This window comes from Cupressus sempervirens, chromosome 9 (genome assembly GCF_028749045.1).
Source record: "Cupressus sempervirens isolate cs-2001-9-10 chromosome 9, ASM2874904v1, whole genome shotgun sequence".
Taxonomy (NCBI): Eukaryota; Viridiplantae; Streptophyta; class Pinopsida; order Cupressales; family Cupressaceae; genus Cupressus; species Cupressus sempervirens.
Window position 1 is genome coordinate 825,437,812 of NC_143126.1, and position 13,896 is coordinate 825,451,707.

At 36.3% G+C, this 13,896-nt stretch overlaps 1 protein-coding gene across 1 annotated transcript in view; it reads left to right on the top strand.

Moving 5' to 3' along the window:
• The window catches only part of LOC149541220 (developmentally-regulated G protein 1), a 192,322-nt gene that overhangs the window by 91,881 nt on the left and 86,545 nt on the right, over positions 1-13,896 (top strand). Inside the window, exons 6-7 of the mRNA XM_089802231.1 lie at positions 315-371; positions 516-590. Coding sequence (XP_089658357.1) covers positions 315-371; positions 516-590 — 132 coding nt within the window. The remainder of the gene's footprint in view (positions 1-314; positions 372-515; positions 591-13,896) is intronic.

Consider the following 13,896-nt stretch of genomic DNA (forward strand, 5'->3'; position numbering starts at 1 on the left):
TCCTATAACATAGGTGATAGGACTCAAGGACAAAATCTATTATCATTCGTCTACATGGTGTTATTTTCTTGTCAAGATTGCTAGTTATTGAATGATTCATCTAACAGCTGATCTTTTTATACAAGTACATAGTTTTGTAAATAACATGTTTCAATTCAACCAAAAAATTAATACTATTTTCTGTCAAAATTATAACAGATCCAGATGTGTAACTTGTTTAATGAGATTTTTCCTTCTTTAAGGGGAATATTTATTTTTCTTCTTAATAAATATATAACTAATATTTGAACTTCATCACTGTTTTCCATTTGCAGGTGATTGCTGTTGCCAAATCTTCAGATCTGGTGTTAATGGTCCTTGATGCTTCTAAAGTAGGTTTAATTCATGATCTTATTGTTTTCCTTGAGAAACTGTTATTTCAAAATTATAACCTTTAGCTTTGTAGGTATTTGGGAATGGTCATTACTGCAATGTCATAATGGAAATCTGATTCAGTTTTGAACTATTTTTCTCAGAGTGAGGGTCATCGACAAATTTTAACAAGGGAATTAGAATCGGTGGGGTTGCGTTTAAACAAGAGACCACCTCAGGTATATACCTTGCTTGGAAGAAAAAAAAGAAAGGAGTAGAAGATTACAAAATGTTCTTTCTTTAATGCATTTCTTATGCCAGCTTGAGAAAATAAATTTATTAGTCAGAAATTCTATGGCACGAGAGAAGCAAAGATTACTTATTTTTCTTTGTAGTTGGGGACTTAAAACTCTTTGTTCCATGGGATGCATCTGCTGGACCTGCCTACCAAAAAACAAATTCTCACATTTCTGGGATTGATGCATCTAAACATTCATTCCATTCTATACATATATTACACTCTAGGGTTTGAAACAAATCAACTAAATGCCTATTCGAACCTACAATTATGTGTTCCCTAACTTGTATATACTATATCCAAACTTCTGAAAGTACAAAACCTTAATATCCGAATTCTGCTGTTCTGGAAAAATAATCATTAGTATTCTGGAAAAAATCTGGATACAAATGATTATAATGTCTTAATAACCCTAGAACTTGGCACTTCAATAAATGAATGCCATAAAGCAACCTTAACTTTAGGTTGCCTTTTATCACAAAAGAAACATCTGAATACAAGCCGATTTGCCAGAATAAAATCTATAGTAGTGCATAAAGAATGTCCACTTTCTACCAAGAACAGAGCAGAAGAAAGAAGACATAGGTTACCCTCAACGATTGGAAAACAAAACACTGTTGAGAGCTCAATGAATCTGCAGCCCATATAATGATAGTTTCTAAAATCAGCAGCTTTGACTCTTTTTTAGGGCCTAAAATCAATTATAAATTTGTATTTAAGATAATCATAAACTTGGTGGCCAAAACAACAATAGCAAATTTGAATAGTAGTCAAATTACACAGCACCCAGGAGAGGATAAAAATGTTGAAAATACAATCGAATTTTTCTAATGTGCAGTGCCCAGTAACACCAAGTGACAAAAATCCAATGAAATCTCTTTGCGAGGAAGGTGTTCTATCAACTTCATTTCTCTCAGAAATTGGAAATTATCTTTTTAGGAGGGCTCTGTTAAAATGTCTGCAGTTCGCTCATTTTCAGGAAGAGACCCTTTTAAAAATTGGTGTTAAAGGAAATGATAATGATTTCTATGTGCTTGGAGTAATTATGAAGCTCTAGATTCTTTGATTGTTTAATGCAAATTTGTTATAGTAAAATGTTTTAGGCTTCAACATATGATCATTAAGTTCTGCTATCAACTTGTGAAGCTAATTAGCATCACAACTAGCTGAAGAAGTAGATTGTGATTTCTGACCCCAAGTTGAATCAAAGCCTTGAAATGCTCTTCCTATCACTAGCGCAAAATGATTGAAATATCCAATATGAAACAAAGGAGTGAAAGACTACTTGAATGAGAGATATAATAGATCATTATGCTAAATATAACAATATCGATAGTTTCTAAATACTAACCTAAAGACATAATAGACCATTATACTAAATATAACAATATTATTTTAATACCCTTACTTAATGGTCAATTTACTAACTACAATAAATTTGTCTGGACTGAAAGACATGGCAAGAATATCCAGAGTCTAATCCTTGGTTGGAACATGCTACAACATCACCGATCTATCTTCTATAAACTTGTGTCTAAAACGACAATGAAGCTCCACATATTTTGTACATTTGTGCAAGACTTAATTTTTGGCAAACTTTAACACCCTTTGATTGTCTCAACACAAAGGGTGAAGGCTCTGCTTGAGACATTTTCATGTTTAAAAGCATCTTTCAAAGCCAAACTGCCTCACATGCTGCTTTGACGGTTCTTCAATACTCTGCCTATTGCTTCTTAGTAGTCCATGTGATTACTTCCAAACCAATATTGCAAACATATATTTTATCTTATCTAGGTGTGGACTTATGTCTGAAATATCCCAAACGGATATTGACCCGATTTTGTTCTCAAGATAACATTCAGATCATAAACATAGGAAATCGCATTATAAGTAAACCAGCAATGTAAACCATAAGAAATATCCCCAATAGATATTTATCCAGCTTCTTCTTGAATATAATATTCAGAACTCAAACATATGAAAAATTACTCATTGGAAAAACTCCTGTCTCTCTTTACCCTCATGTTCCCAAAAATGATTTATGATCCTAACCTAATCGTCTGCTTCTTGAAGAGAAACCTGAATCTCATCCAATACCTCATGAGCATACTTAAGCTCCCTATTGAGTTCCATAATCTCATTCCATTCTTTATTCAACTGATCAACATATATTTCAGCAACCTTAAGAATATAATCCCTGTCGGAAAGCAAATGCAAATAATCTGATTTCATAGTTTCAAGAGCTATTTTTACTACCCACAAATCAGTAACCAGCCGATCTCCTTCTACTTCCCTTTGAGCCTTCCTTCCTTACACTTCCCTTTGAGCCTTCCTGTAGAGATCCTCAACCATCTTGTGAGTGTTGTCATAACGTACCAAAGATGCTACAACCCTGTCTTCACTAACCTTCAGCTGGTTCTTTAAGGTATGCATTTCTTGGTCGTCGTGTTGAAGTGATTCGTCATCTTGCAGTGTCATTTTGGATTGTTCCTCTGAATCAATGTCATGGGCATAAGAGATATATGGTTCATCACACCTCTCAAAATCATATTCCTTCTTAACCCCATTCTCTTGATTTGTATGCAAAAGCCAAAGGGTTGCCATGTTATCATTTGTATATAAAGACTCATCATACAAGGATCCAAATCTACTATTATTTTTTGTGCAATCAACCTCATCAACCTACTTGTCAAAGCTAACCTCCAATTAACCAACGTAGAAACTTGCACCTTGTGTAACATCTTCTACGTGATCGCGAGAAGGCTGCAAATCAATGGTAGGTGACTATTCTTTTTCAAGACCCTCTATTCGATGATTTTGGTCTACCGGAAATTTTTCATACACATCTTTGCGTTGGTCTTTTGCAAGGAGATCCTGAACCAATTCCAAATACTTTCTTTTTGCCATATCAGTCTTATTTTGCTGCTCTGGATGAAAATCCATGAAATCTTTGAACGATAAATCATTCTGAATTTGGGTAGGGAGTTTTGTATACTCTATAAATGTTGAGTATTTCTGCTCTTATATCGGATTCAGAATTCTGGGCTAATTGTGCTTGTAGCTTCATAGTACCTTTTCTAATTTTATCCAAACCCTATGAAGAAGATAAAGAGATTTTCTATCTCTTCTTTGTCAGTCAACTTTCCCCAGTCTCCTATCTGGAGCTATTTCTGAAGAAAATTCGTGTTACCTCTAATAGGTTTGGATTTTCTTCCTGGCTTGCAAAAAGATAGCAGAATGAAAACAACTAAGATCACTAGCAAGCTTACAACAGGTACGTGATTTTATTTTATTATCGTTTCTAACATAGTTATGGATGAGCGAATCTTTTTTCAGTGCCATGGCACCTCCAATGCCTAACAAATGTCATTGAAACAAAATCATTAAATGACTGCATCAACAGTCTAATTTCTTTGAATGTCTGTCGGCATAATACCCCAAAAACCAGATCCACATCTTGCACAATTTCGTTGAGTTTACTCTTGACCATGTCAAGGGATGCCAAATCTTTAGCAGTTGCTAAATTTAAAGCAGAAGTTGAATTCTAAGGTCCAGCCACAAAATCCCGAACTTATTTGCTCCTCCGCTTTTGTATAAAAGAAGTTAGGGAAACTCTTAAAAGTAAAATTTTTAACACGGCATTGATACCGGTTCCCCAATATATCAATATTTCCCAGATACAACTCTATCTTTAGTGTGACGACACGGTGAGGTAATAAAGAAATTCAACCCTGCTCGATCAATCAAACTATTTAATAAATGATCACACACTGCCGCTATATACCTTGTTAAGGAAAGTTACATTTCTTGTATATTCTTGTATTGCTTCCACATGCTTCAAACTGTGTGATTTATCGGCGATCTTTTAGGGAAAATACAATATATTATGTGATTATGATATATGCTCTTGCTTGGATGATACTCTTTGTCCTGTTCATCTGATTTGATCACTGACTCTATAGTGTTAGATGCTGCAATGATGATCCTTCGTCAACCTTTGCTATCACCCAAGCAACTTCTGAATTGAATCCTCTATCATTTTTCTACTTGTATACCAACACATATAATGTGTTTAGGTATTCTATAAAGGTAAAACATGACTATGTGAATTATTATGCACTCAAAACAGTCATTCCCACTTTCCTTATCTCGATACACCTGGACTTGTCACTATTCAACAATGCAGTGGCAATACAAAACGTTTTCATCATTTCCTCTTCAAAAATGGCTTTGTAAGACTTATATAGCAGCGGAATTGGCAACTAAGAACAATTAGTAATAACTTCTATTACACCTGTCAATTCTAATTGCTCACATACCTATTCTCATCCCATTTTCAAACTACAACTCTAACCTCTTCATGTATTGTTAGGAATCTGCATATTGAGCACTAATGGGAATCGCTAGATGTAGTAGTCATCTTGTGAATGATGAATTCAAATGGATCGAAATTAGTTGTTGTACACCAACTTTAGGAAGGTAAACAACGACAGATGGCAAGCAGTCAACAAACATAACATGCTAGCACATCCACTTTGTCTCATCTTGTACTGTAAGTGTATCCATTATAATGCTAATTGATCATGTTGCCGTCTTTGTGTGCTCCCCTCATGCATGTGTTATAAGGCTTCTATGTGCTCCCCTCATGTATGCGCTTGGTACTGGAATCTTCTCAACCTTCTGACTGCCGTTATTTATTTTTCTTCCACATGTGGACGCATTCTTTCTAGGTGTGAATGGTAACGAAACTTGGAGATGTTTGTAGTGCAAACAGCATGTGGATGGCAGCCGCTCAGCCCGTTGCTAGAATTGTTCGAATCCTTACCTTTTGCTCTCCTTGGGCCCAACAAAAGCAATACACGATGGAGTTGTGATATCTACGGTTAAAGAGTTTTAATTCATGTTCAACCCACTTCTCATGACTCGTAGACACAGGAGGGAACTCTGCAGCTATAAGTTATAGCTCACTCGACACAAAAAATCAGCAGGCCCTATCAAATGTTTGCCTAACGTTTTCCCCAAAAAAATTTGTATCCAACATCAAAATTTTGATATCCGCCTTACAAAGCCACAATGTGAATATTTGGGGCATGACCACCACCTGGACCTTCACTGTGATAGGCGTGAATAGTTCTTTCATGAAATGTTTTAATGGAATGCTCTATGCGACCACCTTCATTTAATGTATCTGTGTGAATGGTTACCTGCACATCATATCTATCAGCCACAATAAGGCATGTGTCAATGGCAGCAAGTGTACTTCCCCAATCTTTGTGTAGCTTTAAACCTATAGCTCCTGCCTTAATTATATTATCTAAACCTAATGCATTTGAAGTGTTTCCTGATTTTATACTGAAACTCCACAAATAAGACAACCACGGACCTTGAGGTATCGATATAAATATTTCACAAAGTTATTGCTCATGTTACATAACCTCCGGTAGTGGTTTACGGGTTTAACATTTTTCCAGTGATTCCAGGATTGCTTCTTTCGGATGGTGATGGCTTTGCACACACAAGTCCACCAGATACAATTTGACTATCCTTCATGACAGGTCTGATTTTTGATAATCAGTCTTCAATCTTGTATATCCTTATCTTCAATTATGCAAACTTAGAAAGCAAAGTATCCCAACAGAGTTATCCACGTCTTTACTGCTTTATTGGGAAGTTTTCTCTAATTACCCCTTATTTGGTCTTCCACGTTGAGGCTGTATTCTCTATCCACTTCTTGCATAGATTTTGATCCATCGTAATTTCCCTGAATGCTGTATTATATTCACGTAGCAGAATAGAAAATCTTTGTTTCTCAAGTGGAAATGCTTCACAAATACCAGTGGTCAAAAGAAAATATCAGTTGTAAATCTGTAACTTCGTCTCTGATGAAACCTCTGACTGTACCCAACAAGATGGCAGGTTCGAAACTCTAATACCACTGAAATATCTCAAACGGATATCGACCCGATTTCATTCTCAAGATAACATTTAGATCATAAACATAAGAAATCACATTATAAATAAACCAACAATGTAAACCATAGGAAATGTCCCCAATAGATATTTATCCAGCTTCTTGAATATAATATTTAGAACTCAAAGATATGAAATTTCGTTACAACCAGCAGTATAAAAACCCCAGTAAACTCTCGTAAAACACCCTAAAACATGTTATTGCATTATACAACAGCAATACGATAACCAAGATCCAAAAGCCAATGTTAAACACAGTTTTACAGTCAGATTGGAACACTAAGAGAAGAACCTGTAAGCACACACGAGACATGTGAAGTGATGTCTCCACAAACAATGGGTTTCGTTCATTGTCTGCTGGCACGAGGGGCTACGTCCTCACATTGCATGAAAGCAGAAGCTTTCCGAATAACTCTCACAAGAGAGAAACTAAAGTCTGAATCATAAATCAAGCATGCCAAATGAAATCTTTTCTCCTTTTATCGTCATAGCTGTGACTCTTCAACTCCTCTCTTGACTTTTTGTCTTATCTGTCCTTGTCATCTTTAGCCCACTTTGAATATTAAATTGACCTTTTATAACGAGTCCACGCTTTCATAGTCAATTTTAATATAATATAAATGTGTCCTTTAATATTTCTAATATCCCAAAAAGGGGACATTACAATGTCATCAGCATAACCTGCCCAATTTGAATCTATGAGTCCAATCAGCCTAGTATCTTTGCTGTTGCTATACAAAATACCAAGGCCAGGTGTCTCTTTCACATATCATAGTAGCCACCTCGCTATAACCTATTGGTCTGCCTTAGGGGCTATTAGAAAATGAGAAATGTAACTTGCAACATAAATCACATCAGGTCTATTGGCAGCAAGGTAGATAAGGCTGCCTGTTAGTTGCTTGAAAAGATGACTAGTTAATCACCTTTGAGCCTGATTTGGCTAAAAGTTTTAACCCTTTTTCCATAGGTGTAGACTAGATTTTACAATCTGTCATTCTGAGCTTATCTTCAAAACTCCTAGCATATTTAGACTGAGAAATAAAAATACCACCACCTATCTACCAAACCTAGATACCCAAGCGATAATTAAGAAGACATAATTCCATGATATCAAAAGGTTGTCACAAATTCCATTTGATTTGCTCAAGAAAATGTACCCCACTGTGTAATATCCCCTACCGGATATTTTCCCAAACCCGTGATATGTACTTGCAGATTTAAATTCGAACAGCAAACCAATATGCAATATAAATTCCAGAACCTTAATAGATTTATAACCAACTGATTTGAATACCAGAAAACTCAAAAAAGTTTATTTATTATTTCCTCCAACATTCATAAATACATATATGCACCAAGAATTAGCACAAATAACTACCAAATATGTCACTGTATTATACAACAGCAATATAGTAACACTCAACTATCCAGAAAATCCAATCTTATAAATAGAAATAATAGTCAGATTGGAAATATAAATGAAACCTGTAAGAAGGCTAGGTTTGCGTCCAAACTTCAAACGTTCTCCAAGGGTTTTCGTCCTAGAAGAAGACACCAGCAACTGTTTCCAGTTCCCAGATTACTATTTGCTTGAATATTATAATCTTCATATATATCCTCTCAAGTGGAGCTTGTTGTACCTTTATTACTTTTCCCAATGAGATGCACGCTCATTCAAGCAATGTGGGATAAAACAACTTTTTGTCCTTTAGTCACTTAAGTGAACATAGAACCTTTTTAAAATAAAGTGACATTAAATAAACCTTTAAAGTCACTTGACCAGTAAATCATAAAATCTTCAAGCATTAAAATAACTGACCAAATGAACTCGGATAAGCTCGTGCTATAGCTCGTTGGAAAGCTCTCGGCGAGACTCTTCCAACCCAACACTGAAGTACTAAAAATACTGAGCTTTGATTACTTACTAAAAATAGTAAGTATCTGGACAACCTGCCAAAACTGCTCCAATGGGTCTGGAACTGGAAATGTCTAGGCCAAATCTCGAATTGAACCCCGTACAGAACCTTTTCGCCCCTAAAACCTAGGCGAAGTGAGCTGGCCACAAAGAATTATAATGTCCTAGAAAAAGGGGACATTACACACTACCATGAGTAATAATATCATTCATTGTAATGTCCCTAGCGTAAGACCTTTAGAATTTGTGACCTCACTCCTCAGCTCAATGGCCTTTTTTAATATGCATATGCTAGGCATATTCATATAGATTTTTTTTTTCCTTTTACAGATGACTTTAAAGAAAATTCCTGACAATATTCTTCTATTATGTATTGATTTGCATTCCTTGTTGAGTCTAAATGTTGCTTTTCAAAAGCATAAACCTTTCACTCAACGGTACTTATATCATAGTTTTGCTATTATTTGTAGTGACCAAGTTTGTTGCCACTGATGATGTTGACATTCATGTTCGAAGACATCATTGCACATAATATTGCCATCGTAAAAGGTGTTCATTTTGTCTTTATCGAACTTCACTAATTTCCATTGCCGATGACCTTGTATTCCTTAGTGAGAGAAAGGGTGGATGTTTCTTTACCATTGACCATGATCTTCAACGCATCTGTGTATACTTCAAATTATGAACTGTTGCTATTGACCAACTATTCCATTCCAAGCTATCGCTGGATATCATAATTTGTTTGTCACTTGACAGGTTTTGTGTACAGTTGTAAATCTCAAAGTTCTCAAGACCATTATATGCATCCATTATTATCGATACTTTTATGTATGATTGCCTGGACAAAGTTGCTTCCCATGCAGACTGGATATTGTAATGGATATCATCAATTCTTTTCAAAGAAGCACCAGTGCTCTGTAATTTTCAGATGATAAGGAATTCGCTGTCATATTGTCTTCATTGTATAACACTGATGTCTTTGTGATATGCCGTTGATAGTTATGTTGGATTTATATCTTTGCATAGATACCTTGAGCATTCACTGCAGATATGTTTGATTCCATTGTGGCCCTTTTTAACGACGACGACGAAAAATGTGATATTGTGACTTTCCAAATAATTAATCTTTTTCCTATTCCCCTCTTTTCTTTATTTCTCCTTACTGATGCTTAGCTTCCCTTCTGCTGTACATTTCTTCTCACCTTTTAAACTCCCTATCATCCCCTACTTGTTTCGTTTCAAGCTGTGACTGCACTGACTCCTCATGCATCTGTGATATACAACTCTAGTTCTGTATATGTTCTGAGATATATATTGCTGGAGGTTGACATGCTATCTTGAGACCCATCGGCTTAGGATGTTTCCTTATCTATGAATATTATGCCGCATGTCAGATGTTGAAGGTGATATATAATATTGAATGCTGGATTATGCCCCGTTAAAGGTTCTTTCTCCCTCCAAAGGTTTTGATCGGTTATTCCTTATATACTCTTGCATGTTGAAGAGTCATGTCCTGAATGTATCAATGCTTTTGTTTAGATGTTGCCTCTTTTTTAACGTTAATCAGATTTAGTATGATGATTATTGCTTAGCAAAGTAATTCTGGTTGATCCTCTTGTGACCTCGTATAATAATTTGCTATCTATATGCCTGCCTGTAGTTGTATGTTGGGTTTATTCACTCCTTTGATTAGTGAATTAGATTGAATCCAATGTCCAATAATTTGGATTGTAAATCATTATCGTTATGATGCCTTCGTTCATAGATAGTTTATATAATGGATATGTTATTATCATTGTCATATGCTAAGATCATCTTAGCAATTAATTAAGACTTTACATATTATTATTCACTAATAATAATATTATTGTAATAAAATTTATTATATTTTACTATTTAAATATTGTATCCATCATTGTGTGATTATTTATCTAATCAGATGTTTGAGATTGGGTATATGTTATTTATATAATATAATTATATTAGTTAGTATATAAGTATAAATTATATTATAATTTATTATTAAATTCAATTGGAGGAAAACAGGGGACATGACATTCACATAAATGAAAAGAGGAGTGATATCATTATATTGATTTTGATATGATTGTGATTTGAAGGAACTCTCTGAAACCCCAGCTCATCCAAATACCTGTCAATTTTTCAGTAGTGTACCCTATGTGCTTGTTTCAGGCCATAAAGAGCCTTCCACCAATCTGCAAACTTAATGCTCTTTTCTTGCAGTTTGCAAATCCCGAGCCTTTGTCATGTTCACTACAAATTCCCATTGAGGAAGACACCCATCAATGTCTATTTGGTGGACTTTCCAGCTAAACTATGCTATCCATGGCTAGAACTAGATGGATGGTGCTCATCTTACTGTAAATTGCAAAGTTCTCCTTGTAGTCTATTCCTTCTCTTAGCAAGAATCTCATAGCACAAGTGTTTCATCAACTTTATACTTGACTTTGTACACCTATTTGCAACCAATGAATTTTTTCCTTTGGTGGAAGATCTAAAAGGACATAGCTATTCGTTTTTAAAAGGCTCTGATGTTTGGATTCCATAGTTGTTTTACATTCAAGTTTAATTGTTGTCTCCAAATAATCATGTGGCTTATAAATACTATTAGTGTTTAGCCACAAGAGAAATGTTTACTATATTCTGCTTAAACTTACCTCTGAATGAGCAACCCTCCCTACCACTTAGGCGGTAGTGTAGTAACACTTTCATTCAAATCAGCATGACCACCATGACTTGGGCCACCTTTAACTATATCATATGGATGCTAATCGAGGTTGTCCTATGGAAAATCATTTGGTACTTATACTTACTGTAATGTCCCCGATTTAGCAGGTTTCTAGAGTTTAGTTTTGTCAGCTCATCATCGCGACCCTTGTGAGCTGATGTTTGGATTTGGGGGTCTTTGTCAAGTAATTGCTATTTTTGGACTTACTATTTTTAGCAAGTCACTTTTTGGCTAGTTACTATTTTTGGCTGAGTAGTTGTGGCTGAGGTGAACATCTGGCATTTAGATATTTGATCTCTCGATGGATAAGTCATATTTATTTGAAAGTATGCTCGTTTTAATGAATATTAAATGCACACTTAATTATTATTGTGCTTTATATTATAAAGTGTGAAGACTTTTATATTATAAAAGCTGCTTATAAGTGAAAGTTGCCTGGACAAAGCTAAATGGCTCAAATGGCATTATAAATATGGCTTTTTTGAGAGAATGAAGGCATCTCGAATACTATATATTTTCCTTGTTTGATTTTTAGCTAATGGTTTTGAGAATTTCTAAGACCGGCATAGGAAATTGTGCTGAGGTAAACAGTTGTCCATTTCTCCTACTGTGACTTCTATGGCTAAGGAGATCGATTTACTTGAGGAAGTTAATTTCGTTTGCACATTCAATGATGGCAATTGAAGTTTGGCTGCCGTTTTGATCCTTAGACCATGTGTGTGCTCTCTAATATTCAGAAAATTCATATAAGACAGGGAATGCCTTTACTCATGGCTGGGCAGACTGACTGAAGGCAACATTTGTGATAGGAGGACCATGATTTGTAGGCCCAGCAGCCTGAATGCAACACTTGTGATTTGTTTGAGTGTCGGGGTTTTGATTAGGAGGCTCACCACTATTCTAAATTGTCTGCAGCCAGCAATTGGGAACAAACATACAGTTGCAGACTTGTACAATACCATTTCCTAGGGCTCGAAATTGAAATCAGATGCGGCTAGGGCATTGAAAGGTAGCTGCATTGACATCCCTGTTTGGCGACTTCATTATGCTGGCGGTCTCACTATCCCGCAAGGCAGTGCAAAGGACTGGCATTATTCAAACAGGTTCCATTGTTGTTTTAATTGCATTCAGCTCACACAAACTTTTGGAACTAGTAATCTTTTCCATTGCCAATTAAAGTTTTAGGAAATTCTGGAGTTGTGTTATTTGATCAATTTATTTTTGCACTTATATATATTTTTCCAAAATACAAAAAAACATATATTCAGAAAAGTAAATACAAATTCAAAACATTTCTTACACTTCATCAACAAATCAGTATAAGATAGAGAGGTTCTTTTCAATGGTATCAGAGCAGTTTCTTATCAGCCTGTAGGAATCGGGCTCAATTGATCAGAAGTTGATTCTGCATTTTAAGACATGGACGGTGAACGAAGATTTGTGCCTGATATACACTATACTCGACAGGGACATAATTCGCTTCCTAGAGAAGGAGAACCTGAGATTCACTTTGGTTCGGTTGGTAGTCCAGGTGGTTTTGGTGGAAGGTGGTGCAGAAGAAGCTAGAGAAGTTGGCTTCTACTTTTGGAGTGCTTATTATTCTATGGGCATTGAACTACGGGCCACAGATGCTGAGGTTGATAGAGATGCCCTGCAGGCATTTAGGAATATTGCAACCGAGCAACAATAGATGGCTGGTGTTCTACAACAGTTGCCTGACACCTTGCAGCAGTTAGCTTTGCCTCGGGATTGGGGTAGAGAGAGAGTTCGAGATATTTTAGTTTGTTCCCATAGGTCACAAGTGGATATGGGGCCTAGGGCTGATGACAGGCACAGGATCAAAGATCATGTCAGGATGGATGATAGGGTGGATAGGACAGGTTATATTGGTTCTTAGGATAGGCCACAGAGACCCACTTTTCTGAGACTGGAGTTAGATGCAGTTAGCACCACTTCTGATGTTGCCCCCTTTGTTAATGATGTTCTAACCCATTTTCATGAGTGGGAAGCTCATCCTCAGGCATTGAAAGATAATTTGAGTTTTGAGAGATATCTGACACAGAACCGTAAGCATTCTAGGGGTAGGCATGCTACTGGTAGACAGCGGCCTAGGTACATTGAGCTTTAGTAGGTGGCTGGTAAGATGACACTAGCCCATTTCGATGGGAGTGATAGAGTGACTGCTAGAGCTCGACACTACCTCGCTTTGCATCCTAGGATTGAGGAGGATGCCATCAGGTTTGTTGTTCTACACCTTGATGGAATTGCGCATGATTGGTAGTACCATGGTTTAGTATCTCTTCATCATGATCAGATCACATCATAGTAGGAGTTTGTTGACAAGTTGATAGAGTGTTTTGACAAAAAGGGCCCCGAGGTTTATTCTAGGGAGTTGGCTCAGTTGTGACAGACAACTAGGTTGGAGGCATTTATTAGTGAGTTCCAAAGGTTGTCGATGATGGCATATGACATATCAGAGAGGAGGAGGGTTATGCTTTTCATTGAGTCATTGAGGGTCTTGCTTAGCCACTCAGAGGTTGGGTTAAGTCATTAGACCCGCCCCCCACACCACTGCAGGAAGCTATGAAGAAGGCCCGTAACTTAGGACCTTCT